The sequence below is a fragment of the Coregonus lavaretus genome, assembly GCF_964263955.1.
Source record: "Coregonus lavaretus genome assembly, chromosome: 1".
Lineage (NCBI taxonomy): Eukaryota > Metazoa > Chordata > Actinopteri > Salmoniformes > Salmonidae > Coregonus > Coregonus lavaretus.
In genome coordinates this window covers 16,599,927-16,623,648 of record NC_139988.1, presented here as the reverse complement: position 1 = coordinate 16,623,648, position 23,722 = coordinate 16,599,927, and the positions used below count along the sequence as shown (strand labels likewise).

Here is a 23,722-nt window from a genome sequence, read left to right as displayed (position 1 = left end):
ATCATAGTGTGTTGCAACATTTTACCTTGTGTCTTTGTGTGTACAGTGAGTCTGTATATGTATGAATGCATGTCTTTCTGTGTGTGTGTGTGTGTACAGTGTTCCTATGCATGTATGAATGCATTATGTCTTTGTGTGTGTGCGAATACAGTGTGTGTGTGTGTGTGTGTGTGTGTACCACTAATGTGTGTGAGTGTGTCAGGGAGCAGTTTTCAAGAGTGCTGGTCTTATTATGAGGTGTAAGGTCTTTAATGTTGGTCCAGATTGGCCAGCCGGCCCCAGTGCCCACCCTCTTGCCCTGTTTCAACCCGAACGCTTTAATCGCACAGACAGAACATACACACAAGTGCATACACACACACATTCCCCCTTGAAAACTACAGTAGGGAACAAGCAGGTTCATCTAAGCTTCAGGCAGTTTAAAATGCTGCAGTTGTTGTTTTCTCTCTACGGCATGTCCCTCACTTTCTCCATAATTGCACACTTGCCAGAGAAAAGTTTTCAAAAAGTTCAACTTTGGAAAGTTGAAAAGTGTCCCCTGAGAAAGAGGCGTCCTGGGTCAAAGCTTCAGTGTTTCCTGTGCTGTGTTTTGCTGGGGTTTAAAACACAGGAAGTACTGTACTGTATTAGGAAGTAGAGAGGTGATAAAGTAGCAGGAAGTACTGTACTGTATTAGAACGCAGAGGTAATAAAATAGCAGGAAGTACTATACTGTACTGTATTAGGAAGTAGAGAGGTGATAAAGTAGCAGGAAGTACTATAGTGTATTAGGAAGTAGAGGTGATAAAGTAGCAGGAAGTACTATACTGTATTAGGAAATAGAGAAGTGATAAAGTAGCTGTTTCGCATTAGTGGAAACAAAGACTGTTCTCAGGGCAGGTCTGCCGGTTTTGACTAGCAGAAGTGACTTTTCATAGCAGGTTAGGAGAATTAGAGTGAGGGGAAAAAAGTATTTGATCCCCTGCTGATTTTGTACGTTTGCCCACTGACAAAGAAATGATCAGTCTATAATTTTAATGGTAGGTGTATTTGAACAGTGAGAGACAGAATAACAACAAAAAAATCCAGAAAAACGCATGTCAAAAATGGTATAAATTGATTTGCATTTTAATGAGGGAAATAAGTATTTGACCCCTCTGCAAAACATGACTTAGTACTTGGTGGCAAAACCCTTGTTGGCAATCACAGAGGTCAGACGTTTCTTGTAGTTGGCCACCAGGTTTGCACACATCTCAGGAGGGATTTTGTCCCACTCCTCTTTGCAGATCTTCTCCGTCATTAAGGTTTCGAGCCTGACGTTTGGCAACTCGAACCTTCAGCTCCCTCCACATATTTTCTATGGGATTAAGGTCTGGAGACTGGCTAGGCCACTCCAGGACCTTAATGTGCTTCTTCTTGAGCCACTCCTTTGTTGTCTTGGCTGTGTGTTTTGGGTCATTGTCATGCTGGAATACCCATCCACGACCCATTTTCAATGCCCTGGCTGAGGGAAGGAAGTTCTCACCCAAGATTTGACGGTACATGGTCCTGTCCATCGTCCCTTTGATGCGGTGAAGTTGTCCTGTCCCCTTAGCAGAAAAACACCCCCAAAGCATAATGTTTCTACCTCCATGTTTGACGGTGGGGATGGTGTTCTTGGGGTCATAGGCAGCATTCCTCCTCCTCCAAACACGGCGAGTTGAGTTGATGCCAAAGAGCTCGATTTTGGTCTCATCTGACCATGGAGCCCCAGGCCGAGGGAGATTGACAGTTCTTTTGTGTTTCTTCCATTTGCGAATAATCGCACCAACTGTTGTCACCTTCTCACCAAGCTGCTTGGCGATGGTCTTGTAGCCCATTCCAGCCTTGTGTAGGTCTGCAATCTTGTCCCTGACATCCTTGGAGAGCTCTTTGGTCTTGGCCGTGATGGAGAGTTTGGATTCTGATTGATTGATTGCTTCTGTGGACAGGTGTCTTTTATACAGGTAACAAGCTGAGATTAGGAGCACTCCCTTTAAGAGTGTGCTCCTAATCCCAGCTTGTTACCTGTATAAAAGACACCTGGGAGCCAGAAATCTTTCTGATTGAGAGGGGGGGTTAAATACTTATTTCCCTCATTAAAATGCAAATCAATTTATAACATTTTTGACATGCGTTTTTCTGGATTTTTTTGTTGTTATTCTGTCTCTCACTGTTCAAATAAACCTACCATTAAAAATATAGACTGATCATTTCTTTGTCAGTTGGCCAACGTACAAAATCAGCAGGGGATCAAATACTTTTTTCCCTCACTGTAGGTTAAGGTTAGAAAACGGGTTAGCGTTAGCTAAAATGCTCAAATTGTCCCTGACGTGACTTGAACATATCTATCTACAACCATGTCTCTCTCTCGCTCGCTCTCTGTCTCTGTCTCATCTCTCTCTCCCTCCTCCAGTTGTAATTACCTCCCTTATCCTCCCGGCACAATCCCCAGTGTCTGCCTGCCACAGACCATCAGCAGCTGAACAAAGGAATCCGATGCTCTACTTTAATGATGCATGAAAATAGCAGCAAGTCACAGGCAGAGAGTGGCCTAGTATGTTTTACTGTCATATATTACAATATTATTGAGAATACAGAAACATCTTGAGACATTATGGTTGGCTAATTTCCTCCTCTCTGTAGACTGTGAGCGGTTTTGTAGGAATTTTGTAAGAGTAGGATTTGTACACTAGAAAATTGCATATTTGATTGTGTTGTTGTTGTTGGTGTCTTACCTGTTCCGTAGGTGTACATCCGTATCGTGGACAACGAGTGGAATGTCTACAGGCGCTACACAGAATTCCGGGCACTCCACAACCACTTACGCTCACAATTCCCGCAAGTCGACACCTTCAACTTCCCACCCAAGAAAGCCATAGGGAACAAGGTATGTACGGTCAGGAAAATCGTTGCCTTTTTGATTTAATCAGGTTTTTACTATTGGTCACCCTCCGTCAATGTTGTTTTGAATGACCTGTAGTCAAACTTATTGAATCTGAATGTATTGTTAAGTCATATTGTGGTCACTTGTCCATCACTTGGATTGACATGCTTCGATGTTAGCTACAGTAGCCTCTAGCCAACATTACCTCCCTCTTTATCTCATGCCTTCCTCTCTACCTCTCTCTCCTTCCTCTCTCGCTCCCTCGCTCTCCCTCTCAGTTCCAGAGGAAGGGAGTCTTTTTAAGTCTCTGAGTAGAGGAGAGGGGGCTGTGGGTGCTTCTGTTACAGAAGTTGGAGAGTGACTTTGACATGGAATCACAAAGGAGTGCACTATGCCTGGGGGCAGAGTTTAAAACTAGAGAGGGTAAGAGGTGTTTGGAGCTTTCAGTAAAGATGCAGGGGGGATATAAAGACAGGATTATGGTGGTAATTGAGTGTGTGTGTGTTTGGGTAGGTGAATGTGTGAATGCATTTGTGAGGGTAGTGTGTGTGTGTGTGTGTACATGGGTAGGTTTGTGTGTTTTTAATCAGTAAGTCTGCTGAGCTGAAGTATCTGTCATGTTTCTTCTGATTCCATCCCTCTCTCCCTCCCTCTATCCTCTCAGAAGGAACACTTTGTAGAGACAAGGCTTAGTTCTTGTCCCAACAGGTGAAGCGCTGGCATAAAGCCCCCCCCCCATCTGATCTCTGACAGAGTTATGCTGTTACGTGTCCTTTAACAACACTGTAGTCAAACAGATCAGCTGTTCTCTTTATATCGCTCACAGGGGACGTATGTTCAGTTCTCTCTTTTCACAGAACACAGCATCGTTGCAGCAAGGGAAAGTAGACTGAGCGACGCTGGGGCTGTGTTAGTTAGCTAATGATGGAGGAATATTACTGTGATCAGTGATCATGAGGAGCCTCTCCAAACCCTTTTTAGTGTAGCAAAACAGGGTCCTCTGTGTGTAAGGTTGTTAGCTCTGGCTTGCCAATGAGGATAACCATGATGGGTCTGAGGCACAGTGTGTGTGTGTGTGTGTGTTCCTTCCTGTTTGCTATGGATGAAAGGAGAGAGCTGTCACAGGTGATGGGGAAACAGGAAGGAACAGACAGACACACAGACACACTGTGCCTCAGACCCATCATGGTTATCCTCATTGGCAAGCCAGAGCTAACAACCTTACACACGAGGACCCTGGCTCATCATGCCTGCTAAACACACACAGAGCACCTGATCCTGAGAGAGAGCGAGAGCGAGACGCTGAGCTAATCTTGTCAGTTGGCTAAAGCTACTGCATGGGACTGTATAGGAATCGAATCGTAGTACCACAGTACATACAGGATGTATCTGCGTTAGCTTGCAGGATCAGGTGTATGGATCATGGAATGGAATACAGTTAGTGTTGTTTGATGAAACTGTAATAAATCTCAGTTTTGTGATATGTGAAGCACCATAACTGCAAATGTACGTAAGAATCCCGGCTCAATGTATTACCACGGCAACAGTATCTGAGCATCTATCGGCGTCCTGCTGTATCTGAGAATCTCCTAACTGCATTGACATCGCAACACACACACACACACCCTGCCACCTGCCGCTGACAGCTCCTAAACAGCTGATTTGTCAAGGGGTCGGTGGGCAAACACGCTAAATGTTCCCGAGCGCGCCCGTCAAATCAGTCCTGACGGCCATGCCATCGCCACGACTGCATGAAGAAGAATGATGACATCAAAGTCTGGGACTGTCTGCTCTGCACCCGCCGCCCAGAGTTTAACTGTCTGGTTGCCTCTCTGATTCACAGAGAATTCTTATTGCTTTGGAGGTTTTCCCTCTCTATATTTCTCTCTTTCCATCTTTCCCTCCTGTGTTCCTTTCATTTGGATCAAATCACTCAATTTTTCTGCTTCCTTCCCTGCTGGACTGCTTGGTAGAGGCAGTGTTAGGGGGTTCTACCAAATCAGACAGCTGCTAGCTGTTTTTTATATATATAAGATTGTTAATAATTAATTAATATTTTATGTTGTGTTCACATATAACATGCGATGTGCATGTGTAACACCTTTAATTATAACAAAGAGAGACATTGTGGAGGTCTTGAACATTCCTGAATGACTTGCAAACTTTTATGCATTACTTGTGACATAATTTACCTTGTTAAGTAACCATATAGTTCACATTTCTTTGTTTACGTTATGCATCTTCCACGCTAAAAACGGTGTGTTTGTCTCATGGCTTGATTGCAGAGATGTTCACAAGTCTTTGAGGTAGAGTCCAAGTCAAGTCTCAAGTATTTTAGGGCCAAGTCTAAGTCAAGTCTCAAGTCCCTTTTGGCAATGGCTTTCTGCCTGCTGTGGGTTAGGTCTATAAACCTTGTAAATTATTTGAAGAGACTCCCTTGTTCATTAGTCCATACTTGTATGAAAGAAAGCAAATTAGAAACTATTTAAATCAAAATAGATTTCCTTTTAAAATGTAGACAGTTTACATTAATAAAAGTAATTGTACCGGATATGAAAAAAAGCAAACCTAACATTTGAAAGTGCATGGTATTTTGTGGCAGACATTGTCTATATTTCACTTCATTCTGTCACACAAACAGAAAATCTGGAGGTGAGGGAAGATAAATGACAAGTATAAATGTAAACTAAAATGACTGACAATTGTTCAATAACTGCACTACTAAAGTGATCTATATCCCTAAAATATACTTACTGACCTGGACACTTAACAGAAACACAATTTCCTGTAACAAGTAGCAAATTACGTCCTGTGCCCTAAAACAGAGAACATTTATGTTGCAGACAGGTTACATTTCAGAAAGATCAAGTTTGTCAGCGTTCTTGCGCTGAGCCTGTCATGATGAGGGCACATGATGAGGCCTCCATGACTAAACACTCTCTCCACTGGGGCACTGGTGGCAGGCACAGCCAACACTGTCATTGCTACCTGCTTGAGCCTTGGAAAGTATTTTGCATGGATTCTCCAAAAATCCAAGCGATCAACTTCATTTTCATCAGAAGATACTTGAATGTGGCGAATAATCTCTGCTCTGACAGATTACTTTGTCTCCTTTCTTCTTGCTGATCTTGTTGCGGTAGCCAGAGAACAGTCTGGAGGTTTTGGCAGGTGGTTGTTCTTCTTCTTCTCCACTACTGCTCTCCGTAACGGTGACTTTCCGTGCCTCAGCCAAAACAAGGTCTGAAAGAAATTCATAAAATGATGTATATGATCAAGAATATAACAGTATACATTATACATGGGGGGAAAAAATCATTATTATTTGAATGCAAGTGACATAGAAAACATTGCATGTTGCAGTGCATTGTACCTACCAATCAGCCTCTCCTACAATTCAGCTTTATCTTCATGTGGGATGAGGACATCATGATCAAGCCAGAACAGGCAGAAAGATGGGTCCAGCAGTGCAGCCATTATGTATACATTGTCACCAAATGGAAGTTTTGTTGCCTGTTCATCCGAGTGCTCCATTCTGACATTCACAAACACCCTCTGGAATCGGCATTTGAGTGACTGCTGCAGTGCTTTTACTAGACTGACTAGGTGACGACTTGTGCTCAGTATACTTTGCAGATGATAGTTGAGTGACAGTACACAAGGAAGGGCAGCACTGAGAGTCACCACTTTCTCCCCCTGAGTGAGGTCGGTGGCCTGGACAAAAGGGTCCAAAATGTCCACTAGCTCCAACAGCTGGCTCCATTCCCTTGGTGATAAGCAGAGCTCCTTGTGTCCTTGGGCCTCAAGTAGAGTATTGAGGCTTTGTTGATTCAGATTGGTGATTGCTTTAACAAGCCGGAGGATGGAATTCCATCTGGTAGACACAGCAGCATGGATACTACGATTGGCTCCGAACTCTGCTTCAAATGCTTCTTTCAGACCACAGGTAGTAAGCTGCAAAGTTTAGTTACCTTAGCCATCACACTGTTTATGATTTTTGTTTCCTTTAGTCCATCTTTAATCACCAGTTGTAATGAATGGGCAAAGCACTGTAAGCGCTATTGCCTGCAGTTGGTTTGGATAGCTTCAACATCAGCATTGTACTCTTCACCAAATTCCTCCCATAAGCTGGGGTTATCCACATCATCATCATCATCATCATCATGATCATTGCTTGCTTTGGGGAAACAAACTGTGAAGGCCTTTTTCACATTTGCAGTGTTATCACATATGATATAATCTAATTTATGTTTTATGCCAAAATTATCACATATTACTTCAAATGTATCACTGATTCTTTCCCCAGTGTTTGACCCTGTGAATCTATCACAGCTCAACAGAACTGACTCCAGTCTGGGAGTTTTTTTCTCTTCCATGGCCATGTAATGGGCCGTTACTCCCATGAAGCCCCTCATGGTCCTGTCAGTCCATATATCTACAGTGACAGACACTGATTCTGTCTTCTCTAGGGCACTTTTGATTATAGCCTCTTTATACAGTGTTAAATCATGCAGGCGCCTGGTCAACGTGGGCCTACTTACTGGTCTATATTTGTCATCTACCACTGACTTGAAATGCCTAAAGGGAGGGTTGTCCACTAAGGACATAGGCAGGTTGCAGGAAATGATCAGGTCTTGCAGTATAGCCTCTGTTATGGCCTTCTGCCTGGGGTGGCCCTGGCTGTACACATGGACACCTGTGGTGGTCAATAATGAGTCAATGCTGCTCTGTCCCTGCGCTGGCCACCTTTGCAGAATTCAGTGAACCTGCAGATGAACAACATGATGTATAGTTGTTGCTGACTTGAGATGGAAGTACAAGGACACAAATAAATATGGTCTATGGGATTTGTCAGCTTCCTGAGTGTGTACATATAAACATGCACATCCTCCATAGTCTCTCTCCCCACAGAGAGAGAGAGAGAGCGAGAGAGAGAGAGGCTGAAATGTCTTGAGTCAATAAGTTGCATGGACTCACTGTGTGATATAATAGTGTTTAACAGTATTTTTGAATGACTACCTCATCTCTGTACCCCACATATATAATTATTTGTAAGGTCCCTCAGTTGAGCAGTGAAATTCAAACACAGATTCAACCACAAAGACCAGGGAATTTCAGTCTGCTTTTCAACAGACACTGGGAGATGAATACACCTTTCAGCAGGACAATAACCTAAAACACAAGGCCAAATATACATTGGAGTTGCTTACCAAGATGACATTCAATGTTCCCAAGTGGCCGAGTTTAAGTTCTGACTTAAATCTGTGGCAAGACTTGAAAATGGTTGTCTAGCAATGATCAACAACCAATTTGACAGAGCTTGAAGAATGTTGAAAATAATAATGGGCAAATATTATACAATCCAGGTGTGCAAAGCTCTTCGAGACTTACGCAGAAAGACTCACAGCTGTAATCGCTGCCAAATGTGATTCTAACATGTATTGACTCGGATGTGTGAATACTTCAAGTTAATTAGATATTAGTGTATTTCATTTTCAGTAAATGTGCAAACATTTCTAAAAACATGTTTTCACTTTGTCAGTATGGGGTATTGTGTGTAGATCGGTGAGATTTTTTAAAATATTTAACCCATTTAGAATTCAGGCTGTAACACAACAAAATGTGGAATAAGTCGAGGGGTATATAAAAAAAATATATATAATGTATGCACTCACTAACTTTAAGTCGCTCTGGATAAGAGCGTATGCTAAATGACTAAAATGTAAAATGTATGAATACTTTCTGAAGGCACTGTATAGGAAACAACTGCAGTCTTAACTGTGCTCGCTCACTCTTTCTCTCTCTCTCTCTCTCTCGCTCTCCCCCTCCCTATGTACAGTATTAACATCTCCCTCTCGTCTGTCCTCTCCTCTCCTCAGGATGCCAAGTTTGTAGAGGAGCGTAGGAAACAGCTGCAGTCGTACCTGAGGATGGTGTTGAACAAGCTGATCCAGACCCTGCCAGAGTTCTCTGCTAAACCCACCAAGGAGACCCTGCTGCAGCTGCTGCCCTTCTGCCTGTGAGTGACAGTCTGTCACATTGTCTGTGTGTGTGTGTGTGGGTACGCGCTTCAGCGTGTGCATCGGAGTTTGAATTGTCAGATGGGGAAAACACATATTTTACCAAGTGCTTCCTAATAATATATTGCCTGACACATCTGAGTGCTATAGATAATGCTAGTTGTTCAGTGTACACCTTCAAAGTGGCTTGTTGTGCCAGCCCAGTTATAGCATCCAGTCATTTACTGCATTATTCACACCACGTCCCACACCAGTTGAGGCTGTGACCTCACAGTGAGCGCGACCAATCACAGATCCCGACAAGTGGAGAGGGGAAGAGAGAAGGAAGAAGGAGAGAGAGATGAAAACCCGATTCGTCTCAAGCTGCACTTGTCATCACTCCTCTCTTTGGAGATGACTCAGTCTCACCTCACCCCAAAAGTGTCCCCTTAGTTTCAGCAGTCAGCACATTCTGCCCAAAATGGCACACAGAAAACACAGAGCTCTAGTCTCAAGTTCTGGGGCCTCATTTATCAATATTGCATAGAAACTATTCTAAAATACTACATACGAACGGAATTTAGAATGTTGTAGAATAAGTGTGATTTATCAAACAATCCTATGAGCGTCATATGCACACCGGTAGGAGATAACCTCTCCATCCCAGCCCCCTCCTAACCAGGGGCCCGTTAACAACATGGCAGCCACACTAGGAATCGCTCAGTCATTCATAAAAGAGAGGTCACCATTTTGGATGGGTCATCAATGGCTGAGACAGCTCTATCGTCAATGTAGATATCAGAGGATAGATCAACTCAGCTCTTTATTTGATCTCCGTTTTAGAATCTCGGTGTTCTGACTATCAGCTGCCAGAACAGGAAATTAGATTATTGTTGGGATCTGTGATTGGTCGCGCTCACTGAGAGGGTCACGCTCACTGAGAGGTCACAGCCTCAACTGGTGTGGGACATGGTGTGAATGATGCAGTAAATGACTGGATGCTATAACTGGGCTGGCACAACAAGCCACTTTGAAGGTGTACACTGAACAACTAGCATTATCTATAGCACTCAGATTTATACTGTTAGCACTGAGCCGGTGTGCCCTAGGAGGAAGTCCACTGTGTGCAGCTCACCCTGCACTAACATAAAGAACATGAGCACATCTACTGCTGCTAAGCTTCCCAGTAAAGCAATAAAAACAAGTAAGCATCCCAGAAGAAAAGTGCTCAAAATAGCCCACGTTAACATATGTAGCTTAAGAAACAAGGTTCATGAAATCAATAATTTGCTAGTAACAGATGCCATTCATATTCTGACTATCTCTGAAACGCACTTAGATAATACCTTTGATAATACAGTGGTAGCAATACAAGGTTATAACATTTACAGAAAATATAGAAATGCCAATGGTGGAGGTGTTGCTGTTTATATTCAGAACCACATTCCTGTGAAGATTAGAGAGGATCTCATGTTAAATACTGTTGAAGTAATATGGCTACAGGTTCATCTGCCTCACCTAAAGCCCATTCTGGTGGGAATCTGCGATAGACCACCAAGTGCTAACAGTCAGTATCTGGATAATGTGTGTGAAATCAATAGAGAGGTATACTTTCTGGGTGATTTTAAATATTACATTTTACATTTACATTTTAGTCATTTAGCAGACGCTCTTATCCAGAGCGACTTACAGGAGCAATTAGGGTTAAGTGCCTTGCTCAAGGGCACATTAACGTCATTTAGCAGACGCTCTTAGCCAGAGCGACTCACAAATTGGTGCGTTCACCCTATAGCCAGTGGGATAACCACTTTACAATTTGGGGGGGGGGGGGGGGGTTAGAAGGATTACTTTATCCTATCCCAGGTATTCCTTAAAGAGGTGGGGTTTCAAATGTCTCCGGAAGGTGGTGAGTGACTCCGCTGTCCTGGCGTCGTGAGGGAGCTTGTTCCACCATTGGGGTGCCAGAGCACCGAACAGTTTTGACTGGGCTGAGCGGGAGCTATGCTTCCGCAGAGGAAGGGGAGCCAGCAGGCCAGAGGTGGATGAACGCAATGCCCTCGTTTGGGTGTAGGGACTGATCAGAGCCTGAAGGTACAGAGGTGCCGTTCCCCTCACTGCTCCATAGGCAAGCACCATGGTCTTGTAGCGGATGCGAGCTTCAACTGGAAGCCAGTGGAGTGTGCGGAGGAGGGGGGTGACGTGAGAGAACTTGGGAAGGTTGAACACCAGACGGGCTGCGGCATTCTGGATGAGTTGTAGGGGTTTAATGGCGCAGGCAGGGAGGCCAGCCAACAGCGAGTTGCAGTAGTCCAGACGGGAGATGACAAGTGCCTGGATTAGGACCTGTGCCGCTTCCTGTGTAAGGCAGGGTCGTACTCTCCGAATGTTGTAGAGCATGAACCTGCAGGAGCGGGTCACCGCCTTGATGTTGGCGGAGAACGACAGGGTGTTGTCCAGGGTCACGCCTAGGCTCTTCGCACTCTGGGAGGAGGACACAGCGGAGTTGTCAACCGTGATGGCGAGATCACGGAACGGGCAGTCCTTCCCCGGGAGGAAGAGCAGCTCCGTCTTGCCAGGGTTCAGCTTGAGGTGGTGATCCGTCATCCATACTGATATGTCTGCCAGACATGCAGAGATGCGATTCGCCACCTGGTTATCAGAAGGGGGAAAGGAGAAGATTAGTTGTGTATCGTCAGCGTAGCAATGATAGGAAAGGCCATGTAAGGATATGACAGAGCCAAGTGACTTGGTGTATAGGGAGAAAAGGAGAGGGCCTAGAACTGAGCCCTGGGGGACACCAGTGGTGAGAGCACGTGGTGCGGAGACAGCTTCTCGCCACGCCACTTGGTAGGAGCGACCGGTCAGGTAGGACGCAATCCAGGAGTGAGCCGCGCCGGAGATGCCCAGCTCGGAGAGGGTGGAGAGGAGGATCTGATGGTTCACAGTATCAAAGGCAGCAGACAGGTCTAGAAGGACAAGAGCAGAGGAGAGAGAGTTAGCTTTAGCAGTGCGGAGAGTCTCCGTGACACAGAGAAGAGCAGTCTCAGTTGAATGACCAGTCCTGAAACCTGATTGGTTTGGATCAAGAAGGTCATTCTGAGAGAGATAGCAAGAGAGTTGGCTAAAGACGGCACGCTCAATAGTTTTGGAAAGAAAAGAAAGAAGGGATACTGGTCTGTAGTTGTTGACATCAGTGGGGTCGAGTGTTGGTTTTTTGAGAAGGGGAGCAACTCTCGCTCTCTTGAAGACGGAAGGGACATGGCCAGCGGTCAAGGATGAGTTGATCAGCGAGGTGAGGTAGGGGAGAAGGTCACCGGAGATGGTCTGGAGAAGGGAGGAGGGGATGGGGTCAAGCGGGCAGGTTGTTGGGCGGCCTGCAGTCACAAGTCGCAGGATTTTATCTGGAGAGAGAGGGGAGAAAGAAGTCAAAGCATAGGGTAGGGCAGTGTGAGCAGGACCAGCAGTGTCATTAGACTTAACAAACGAGGATCGGATGTCGTCAACCTTCTTTTCAAAGTGGTTGACGAAGTCATCCACAGAGAGGGGGGAGGGGGGGGGGGGGGGATTCAGGAGGGAGGAAAATGTGGCAAAGAGCTTCCTAGGGTTAGAGGCAGATGCTTGGAATTTAGAGTGGTAGAAGGTGGCCTTAGCAGCAGAAACAGATGAAGAAAATGTAGAGAGGAGGGAGTGAAAAGATGCCAGGTCGGCAGGGAGTTTAGTTTACTTCCATTTCCGCTCCGCTGCCCGGAGCTCTGTTCTGTGAGCTCGCAATGAGTCATCAAGCCACGGAGCTGGAGGGGAGGACCGAGCCGGCCGGGAGGATAGGGGACACAGAGACTCAAAGGATGCAGAAAGGGAGGAGAGGAGGCAGAATCAGGAGATTGGAGGGAGAAGGATTGAGCAGAGGGAAGAGATGATAGGATGGAAGAGGAGAGAGTAGTGGGAGAGAGAGAGCGAAGGTTGCGGCGGCGCATTACCATCTGTGTAGGGGCAGAGTGAGTAGTGTGGGAGGAGAGCGAGAGAGAAAAGGAAACAAAGTAGTGGTCGGAGACATGGAGGGGAGTTGCAGTGAGATTAGTAGAGGAGCAGCATCTAGTGAAGATGAGGTCAAGCGTATTGCCTGCCTTGTGAGTAGGGGGGGACGGTGAGAGGGTGAGGTCAAAAGAGGAGAGGAGTGGAAAGAAGGAGGCAGAGAGAAATGAGTCAAATGTGGACATAGGGAGGTTGAAATCCCCCAAAACTGTGAGGGGTGAGCCATCCTCAGGGAAGGAACTTATCAAGGCGTCAAGCTCATTGATGAACTCTCCAAGGGAACCTGGAGGGCGATAGATGACAAGGATATTAAGCTTAAATGGGCTAGTGACTGTGACAGCATGGAATTCAAATGAGGAGATAGACAGATGGGTTAGGGGAAAAACTGAGAATGTCCACTTGGGAGAGATGAGGATTCCTGTACCACCACCCCTCTGACCAGATGCTCTCGGGGTATGCGAGAACACATGGTCAGACGAGGAGAGAGCAGTAGGAGTAGCAGTGTTTTCAGTGGTGATCCATGTTTCCGTCAGCGCCAGGAAGTCGAGGGACTGGAGGTTGGCATAGGCTGGGATGAAGTCAGCTTTGTTGGCAGCAGAACGGCAGTTCCAGAGGCTGCCTGCGACCTGGAACTCCACGTGGGTGGTGCGTGCAGGGACCACCAGGTTAGAGAGGCAGCAGCCATGCGGTGTGGTGCGTTTGTGTAGCCTGTGCAGAGAGGAGAGAACAGGGATAGGCAGAGGCATAGTTGACAGGCTGTAGCAAATGGCTACAAAAATGCAGAGGAGATCGGAATGAAATGAGCTAAGCATCTGGGAGAGGAGAGAGCAGGGCCTCCCTCACCAAAAACTTCTACCTCAGAAACTAAAATTGTTTCACTGAACCACCCGAACAAAAACTCTCCCAACTTCCACCTTTAGAAATCAGAATTGTTGTGAACCACAGCGGTTCAATGTTTAAAGGAATAGACTCAACCCACTTTATTCAGCTAGCTAACTATGACACCATAGCTAACTAGCAAGCTAGCATCCAATAACAATAACACACCGTTTAGCACCAACACTTGGTCACAACAAACCACCAATAGTGTGATAACACACTAAACAGATCATTCGTGTCTGTGTCAAGTTCCTTTCATGACGCAGCAATGATTAGACGTTGGCTAGCTAGGACAAGTATATTGTATTTAGCTACTACCGTACAGTTAGCTGGTCGTGTTGGGTAGCTAGCAATGGCCACTGTGTTGACTTTGTTTGAAGAACGGCTAGCTAGCTAGCTTCGTGCTACACCCGGCACACAATGGCTACTGTGTTGACTCTGACTCTGTTCGAAAAACGGCTAGTTAGCTCGCTTCGTGCTACAGCCGGCACGGCCGAAGACACTGCCAAGACACACCAATAGTGTGATAACACACTAAACAGATCATTCGTGTCTGTGTCAAGTTCCTTTCATGACGCAGCAATGATTAAACGTTGGCTAGCTAGGACAAGTATATTGTAGTTAGCTACTACAGTACAGTTAGCTGGTCGTGTTGGGTAGCTAGCAATGGCCACTGTGTTGACTTTGTTTGAAGAACGGCTAGCTAGCTAGATTCGTGCTACACCCGGCACACAATGGCTACTGTGTTGACTCTGACTCAGTTCGAAAAACAGCTAGTTAGCTCGCTTCGTGCTACAGCCGGCACGGCCGAAGACACTGCCAAGACACAGTAACTACCCACAACAACCCACGATGCCTAGCTATGACGCCGTAGCTAACTAGCAAGCTAGCATCCATTAACACACAATTTAGCACCAATACTTGGTTACAACAAACTGCCAAGAGTGTGTTAGCACACTAAACAGATAATTCATGTCCGTGTCTAGTTCCTTTCATAACGCATAACGCAGCAAAAAATTAAACGTTGGCTAGCAGCACATTAACATTGGAAACAGCTCTCCAGCGTTGCTAATCGTTACCAGTAGCTACCCGCTAGCTAGCTAGCCTCGTGCTTCGATACTAACCTACAATTACCTACGGAAACCTACAATAACAACAATACTAACCTATAATAAATACAATACCTAACTACAGCTAACTACCTACCTACGATCTAATACATGGTTAAGCTTTACTCAACACCATATGAGAAGCTTACCTCCTGCTTACCTCCGCAAAGGTAGCTTTCATCTTTCATCAGGCTGCCCACTCAAGAGAAAGCTTCAAACTGTAACCAGTGCCTGCAACCTGGTTCAGGTTATCAGTCAACCTACCAGGGTAGTTACAAACAGTACAGGAATTAAATCATCATGTATTGATCATATCTTGACTAATGCTGCAGAGATTTGTTTGAAAGTAGTATCCAAATCCATTGGATGTAGTGATCACAATATAGTAGCCATATCTAGGAAAACCAAAGTTCCAAAGGCTGGGCCTAATTATTGTGTATAAGAGGTCATACAATAAGTTTTGTAGTGATTCCTATGTAAAGAATATATGTTGGTTGGTGGTGTGTAATGTGGAGCAAACAGACACTGCACTTGACACATTTATGAAATTGCTTATTCCAGTTACTAATAAGCATGCACCCATGAAGAAAATGACTGTAAAAACGATTAAATCCCTGTGGATTGATGAGGAATTGAAAAATGGTATGGTTGAGAGGGATGAGGCAAAAGAAATGGCAAATAAGTCTGGCTGCACAACCGATTGGCAAACATATTGCAAATTGAGAAATCATGTGACTAAACTGAATAAAAAGAAGAAGAAACTACACTATGAAACAAAGATAAATGACATAAAGAATGATAGTAAAAAGCTTTGGAGCACCTTAAATGACATTTTAGGGAAAAGGCAAACTCAGCTCCATCATTTATTGAATCAGATGGCTCATTCATCACAAAACCAACTGATATTGCCAACTACTTTAATGATATTTCCATTGGCAAGATAAGCAAACTTAGGCATGACATGCCAGCAACAATTGCTGACACTACACATCCAAGTATATCTCACCAAATGATGAAAGACAAGCATTGTAATTTTAAATTCCGTAAAGTGAGTGTGGAAGAGGTGAAACAATTATTGTTGTCTATCAACAATGACAAGCCACCGGGGTCTGACAACTTGGATGGAAAATTACTGAGGATAATAGCGGACGATATTGCCACTCCTATTTGCCATATTTTCAATTTAAGGCTACTAGAATGTGTGTGCCCCCAGGCTTGGAGGGAAGCAAAAGTCATTCCGCTACCTAAAAATAGTAAAGCCCCCTTTACTGGCTCAAACAGCCAACCAATTAACCTGTTACCAACCCTTAGTAAACTATTGGAAAAAATTGTGTTTGACCAAATACAATGCTATTTTACAGTAAACAAATTGACAACATGCTTATAGAGAAGGACATTCAACAAGCACAGCACTTACACAAATGACTGATGATTGGCTGAGAGAAATTGATGATAAAAAGATTGGGGGGGCTGTTTTGTTACACTTCAGTGCGGCTTTTGACATTATCAATCATAGTCTGCTGCTGGAAAAACTGATGTGTTATGGCTTTACTCCACCTGCTATATTGTGGATACAGAGATACCTGTCTAACAGAACACAGAGGGTGTTCTTTAATGGAAGCCTCTCCAACATAATCCAGGTAGAATCAGGAATACCCCAGGGCAGCTGTCTAGGCCCATTTACTTTTTTCAATCTTTACTAATGACATGCCACTGGCTTTGAGTAAAGCCAGAGTGTCTATGTATGCGGATGACTCAACACTATACATGTCAGCTACTACAGCGACTGAAATGACTGCAACACTTAAAGTGTTGCAGTTAGTTTCAAAGTGGGAGGCAAGGAATAAGTTAGTCCTAAATATTTCTAAAACTAAAAGCATTGTATTTGGGACATATCATTCACTAAAACCTAAACCTCAACTAAATCTTGTAATAAATAATGTGGAAATTGAGAAAGTTGAGGTGACTAAACTGCTTGGAATAACCCTGGATTGTAAACTGTCATGGTCAAAACATATTGATACAACAGTATCTAAGATGGGGAGAAGTATGTCCATAATAAAGCCTTCTTAACAGCACTATCAACAAGGCAGGTCCTACAGGCCCTAGTTTTGTCACACCTGGACTACTGTTCAGTCGTGTGGTCAGGTGCCACAAAAAAGGACTTAGGAAAATTGCAATTGGCTCAGAACAGGGCAGCACGGCTGGCCCTTGGATGTACACAGAGAGCTAATATTAATAATATCCATGTCAATCTCTCCTGGCTCAAAGTGGAGGAGAGATTGACTTCATCACTACTTTTATTTATGAGAGGTATTGACATGTTGAATGCACCGAGCTGTCTGTTTGATCTACTGGCGCACAGCTCGGTCACCCATGCATACCCCACAAGACATGCCACCAGAGGAATCTTCACAGTCCCCATGTCCAGAACAGACTATGGGAGGCGCACAGTACTACATAGAGTATGCGGAGACCAGTGTACCTCCACTGTACTCATATCCTTCCATATCCTTGTCTGTACATAATGCCCTGAATCTATCTACAACACCCGGAAATCTGCCCCTTTTATTCTCTGTACCCAACGCACTAGAAGACCAGTTCTTAAAGCATTTAGCCGTATCCTTATTCTATTCCTCCTCTGTTCCTCTGGTGATGTATAGGTTAACCCAGGCCCTGTAGCCCCCAGTATCACTCCTACTCCCCAGGCGGTATCATTTGTTGACTTCTGTAACTGTAAAAGCCTTGGATTCTTGCATGTCAACATCAGAAGCCTCCTCCCCAAGTTTGAGTTATTCACTGCGTTAGCACACTGCCAACCCTGATGTTCTAGCAGTGTCTGAATCCTAGCTTAGGAAGGCCACCAAAAATTCAGAACTTTCCATTCCGAATTACAGCATTTCCCGTCTAGATAGAACTGCCAAAGGGGGTGGAGTTGCAATCTACTGTAGAGAGAGCCTGCAGAGCTCTATCATACTATCCAGGTCTGTGCCCAAACAGTTTGAGCTTCCAGAAATAAGTCTCTCACTGTTGCCGCTTGCTACAGACCCCCCTCAGCCCCCAGTTGTGCCCTGGACACCATATGTGAATTGCTTGCCCCCCATCTATCCTCTGAGTTCGTACTGCTTGGTGACCTAAACTGGGATATGCTTAACACCCCGGCCGTCCTACAATCTAAACTAAATGCCCTCAATCTCACACAAATTATAAAATGGCATGTTATAATTATCAAGGAACCTACCAGGTACAACCCTAAATCCGTAAACATGGGCACCCTCATAGATATCATCCTGACTAATTTACCCTCTAATACACCTCCGCTGTCTTCAACCAGGATCTCAGCGATCACTGCCTCATTGCCTGCATCTGTAATGGGTCTGCGGTCAAACGACCACCCCTCATCACTGTCAAACGCTCCCTAAAACACTTCAGCGAGCAGGCCTTTCTAATTGACCTGGCCCGGGTATCCTGGATGGATATTGACCTCATTCCGTCAGTAGAGGATGCCTGGATGTTCTTCAAAAGTGCTTTCCTCTCCATCTTAAATAAGCATGCCCCATTCAAAAAATTCAGAACTAAGAACAGATATAGCCCCTGGTTCACCCCAGACTTGACTGCCCTTGACCAGCACAAAAACATCCTGTGGAGTACTGCATTAGCATCGAACAGCCCCCGCGATATGCAACTTTTCAGGGAAGTCAGGAACCAATATACACAATCAGTTAGGAAAGCAAAGGCTAGCTTTTTCAAACAGAAATTTGCATCCTGTAGCACTAACTCCAAAAAGTTTTGGGACACTGTAAAGTCCATGGACAATAAGAGCACCTCCTCCCAGCTACCCACTGCACTGAGGCTAGGAAACACTGTCACCACCGATAAATCTACGATAATCGAGAATTTCAATAAGCATTTTGCTACGGCTGGCCATGCTTTCCACCTGGCTACCCCTACCCCGGCCACCAGCTCTGCACCCTCCGCTGCAACCTGGTTAAATAAAGGTAAAATAAAAATAAAAATCCTTCTTTAACCTGTCTCCTCCCCTTCATCTACACTGATTTAAAGTGGATTTAACAAGTGACATCAATAAGGGATCATAGCTGCATTACTAACCTCTGGTTACCTTTGCTGACCTCTTGACCTTTTGTCTCCTCCCAGGGACACTCCAGTGGCCAGCAGTAAGACGGCCCAGTCCAGATCCTCGTCAAGCTTCCCCATACTTGGGCGCAGCCACAACCAGGAGGGCCGCAACCTAGAGCCCCAGAGCGGCGACCTCTAACCTTTACCCACTGACCTCTGACCTCTTCTTTGATTGGATTATACAGAGGGGTTTATTGGTGCTGGATGGATTCTGAGCCATAGAGAGGGACAGAAAGACATTGGTGATGACATCATCAGGGGAGAGGCTCCTCCTCCTTTAGGCTTTCTACAGGTTTCCAACAGCAGGACATTATATATGCTGCAGGGGAGAGGCAGGAGGCTGCTCCTCCTTTAGGCTTTCTACAGGTTTCCAACAGCAGGACATTATATATGCTGCAGGGGAGAGGCAGGAGGCTGCTCCTCCTTTAGGCTTTCTACAGGTTTCCAACAGCAGGACATTATATATGCTGCAGGGGAGAGGCAGGAGGCTGCTCCTCCTTTAGGCTTTCTACAGGTTTCCAACAGCAGGACATTATATATGCTGCAGGGGAGAGGCAGGAGGCTGCTCCTCCTTTAGGCTTTCTACAGGTTTCCAACAGCAGGACATTATATATGCTGCAGGGGAGAGGCAGGAGGCTGCTCCTCCTTTAGGCTTTCTACAGGTTTCCAACAGCAGGACATTATATATGCTGCAGGGGAGAGGCAGGAGGCTGCTCCTCCTTTAGGCTTTCTACAGGTTTCCAACAGCAGGACATTATATCTTCCCTCTCTAGGATCTACAGACAGACTCTTCCTGCTCTCTGACCCTGAAGACCACACGTGGAATAGCTGGGGGGGGGGGGACTGTTTCCTAATTTTACTCAGTTTTTTAGTAAAACTGTATCATGGCCTACAGTGTTTTCTAGCTTTTTTTGCGGTGAGGGGACATATAGAAAAGTGTTCTTCATACGAAACTAACATGTTTTTTTCTTGACGAATGTCAGCATTTGGGTGCCGATTTTGACATCATCCCTTTACATTAACCAAAGCGATGGGCATTCATTACATTTACATTTTAGTCATTTAGCAGACGCTCTTATCCAGAGCGACTTACAGGAGCAATTAGGGTTAAGTGCCTTGCTCAAGGGCACATCAACAGATTTATTCACCTAGTCGGCTCGGGGATTAGAACCAGCGACCTTTCGGTTACTGGCACAACGCTCTTAACCACTAAGCTACCTGCCGCTCTTTTATATTTCTGTTATCAAGCTGTTACCATACGATAATCTGCACAATGACATATTCCATCACACAATTTAAGGATTTTATCAATGCAAATAATTCTGCTGGATTGACTATCCAGCCGTTCCAATGATTGTGAACTGAATGTGATTTAGCAGGTTAACAGTGAATAGATCGTAGATGAATGTCTTACAGTTGAGTAACACTTGGAGAGAAGCTTGATCAAGTGCATGAAACGTGTACACTGCTTTAACTTAAATACAAACAGTACATATTACTCAAGAATAGAGATTACTGGACTTGGGAAGAAAATAAGAGAATACTTGGAAAATATTTGATTCAAGTTGTTCTTGTGACTGCCCCCAGTCAGCTGTCCAATCAGAACTGTTAAAATGAGACGTAAACAGGAAGTAGCAGATGATAACCTAGACTGTAAATCAGTTTGTACACATCAATAATATGAGCAAATTATGAAATTATTACTGGTCTTCTTTTGAAGCACAATAATCAAATATTAATGATTATCATTCACCCTGACGAAACCATGCTGCTGTTGCATATTGTATGTTAAACTTGTAATGGAGAAAGTTACCATAATGTCTGCAATAATGGACCCTGGTTATAGCCTGGTTATAGCTATTCATAACATAACACTTCAATTGATCTATTCTTTCTACTCAGGCGTTAAGCAATGTTGTCGTTGCCACTCTTCTACAGTGCTAGAGATGAAGCGGTCATCTTTGCCACTACTAAACCAAGGTTAAATACTGTTCCTGTCACATGGCTAGGACCAGGGGTTTTCCCCAGACCATGTGACCTGACCTGGAGAAACTCTGGACCCTACTTGTAGGCTGTAACTAGAGCCCAGAGTGTTTCCTGGTCATTTCATTTCTAAGGCCCAGAGTGTTTCCCTGTCAGATCACATGGTCAGGAGAAGGAAAAACTCTTATCTTTAGAGGGCTTCTCTTGTACCTTCTTTCCTAGCTTTTAGCCCAACAGTCTGCCTTCCATCACTGTCAGTGGCACAGAGAGACTAATGAATAAAGGGGTTCATACTGTACGTACATACCAATGGTGTTGTGTTATTGTGCTGTTCTATATAAGTCTAAAGCCGTAACGGAGCTGTCATGATGTTTGTTCTTGATGATTCATTAAGGGCATGAACATTAGAAATGTTAATTAATCGGATTAGATGTACATATGTATACATTAACGTACATACTATATGTCCAGTATATATGTATGGTGGGTAGATGTGTGTATGGATGAAAATAAAATAAATATATATATATGTACACTACCGGTCAAAAGTTTTAGAACACCTACTCATTCAAGGGTTTTTCTTTATTTTTACTATTTTCTTCATTGTAGAATAATAGTGAAGACATCAACACTATGAAATGACACATATGGAATCATGTAGTAACCAAAGAAGTGTTAAACAAATCAAAATATATTTTATATAATAGCTTCAAATAGCCACCCTTTGCCTTGATGACAGCTTTGCCCACTCTTGGATCCAGCATGCCTGGTACGGATGATCATACCACGCTCAAAGTCGCTTAGGTCACTCGTTTTGCCCATTGTAACGTTCAATCGAACAGTAACGGGATGCCTGTCTGCCTGCTTTCTATAGCAATCCACGTGACTCAATGTCTGTAGGAGCGATCAATTTTCGTGAATGGGGTGGTTTACCTAATAAACTGGCTGGTGAGTGTATATTGTCACATACACCGGATAGGTGTTTTACAGGGTCATCTGGAGGCGAAATAAATGCACACCTGTTTAGGCGAGGTGCTGGCTAGTGGAGTAGAACACCTGTTTAGGAGAGGTGCTGGCTAGCGGAGTAGAACACTTGAAAAAGAAAAGGAGAGCGTCACTGTAGCTCAGATGAAATAATTTAATAACCAAAGTTTGGGCAGATAAGCTGTCTTCATCAGGGTATAATGACAAACACTGCGGGTCACTAGTTTATATAGTTTCGAAGGACACAGTTGTCTGTAATCATGGCCGGGTGTGGCTTGACATCATTGGTTAATTTACAGATATAAATAGAACATATAAAAAACATGAATGGATACAGGGTTTTACAGGGTCAGCCATAGTAGTATAGCGCCCCTGGAGCAAATTAGGGTTACGATTTTTCACCTTGTTGGCTTGGGTATTCGAACCAGCGACCTTTTGGTTACTTGCCCAACACTAACCGCTAGGCTGCCTGGATGGACACATTGTGAATGTTCTACTGCTCTTTAACATCCATTAAAAACAGTGTTTATCTTTATCTTCCTGTCTGTTGTTTATTAAGACACTGCATTTCCATTTCTGTCTATTTGTTTGGTAACGTGGAGAACGAGTGTGTGCTTAATATCTATTGACCAGAAAATTGTGTACATGCCCAGTTAGGATGGGGAGTGCTCGCGGCGATGTTCGGTTATACCTGAGCGGATACAGGCCAAACACAACAAGCATTTTTACACAGATTCTATTTAGCGTTTCAGGTGCACTTTAGGGCATTGACTTTCAATACGTACAGTGATTATGCATATCAATGAATACAATAGGCCTACTAAGTGCTCTTTCTACCATAGGAATATAAGCCGGTCCTTAAAGTGTAGTTCTCTCATTGACGTGATGGCCCAGTATGGTGGGATAGGACTCTATATTATCAGCATGCTTTTACCTTTTATCTGAAGGGCATGAAGACAACAGTGACCTCCCTTAAGACGAGGTCACAGCATAAACAGATCTTCAAACACATACTGGTTATGCTTTATATACAGTACCATTATACAGTAATAGCCCACACCATTTGAATACCGGAAAGCGTGGTTTTCTTTTTTACATTGACCTGAAAAGTAAGACTGTATAGTTTGAACTTAGTGAATGGGGAATCTGTGAAGCTTGGAATTTATAGCTAGGGATTTTGCATGAATCTTAGTGGGGATTCTAGTGGTATTATCACGTTTCAGGAGAAGACCCAGATGCAGACAGTGTCGAAGTAACAAAATGTTTATTACAAAAACGGGGCAGGTAAACGACAGGTCAAGGGCAGGCAGAGGTCAGTAATCTAGATCAGAGTCCAAAAGGTACAGAACGGCAGGCAGTCTCAGGGTCAGGGCAGGCAGAGATCAATAATCCAGGGTGGTGTGACAAGGTACAGAACGGCAGGCAGGCTCAGGGTCAGGGCAGGCAGAATGGTCAAAACCGGGAAAACTAGAAAACAGGAACTTGAGAAAGACAGGAGCAAGGGGGAAAACCGCTGGTAGGCTTGACGAAACAAAACGAACTGGCAACAGTTATTCATCTTGTTGGAAAACCAAGGTTCCCTAGACCGGTTAATACTTTACTGTTCTTCTCACTTGACTCAAAGGCTACATCCCAAATGGCACCCTATTCCCTATATAGTGCACTACTTTCAACCAGAGCCTTAAAGTAGTGCACTATATAGGGAATATAGCCTCAGA

General features: G+C 44.3%; 1 protein-coding gene across 1 annotated transcript in view; it reads left to right on the top strand.

Moving 5' to 3' along the window:
- LOC311135886 (sorting nexin-29-like) overlaps positions 1 to 21,322 on the top strand; it is a 157,344-nt gene extending 136,022 nt beyond the window's left edge. Inside the window, exons 19-21 of the mRNA XM_084169909.1 lie at positions 2,747 to 2,887; positions 8,761 to 8,900; positions 19,056 to 21,322. Of these exons, the coding sequence (XP_084026035.1) occupies positions 2,747 to 2,887; positions 8,761 to 8,900; positions 19,056 to 19,176 (402 nt within the window). The 3' untranslated portion in view covers positions 19,177 to 21,322. The remainder of the gene's footprint in view (positions 1 to 2,746; positions 2,888 to 8,760; positions 8,901 to 19,055) is intronic.
- The last annotated feature ends 2,400 nt before the right edge of the window (positions 21,323 to 23,722 follow it).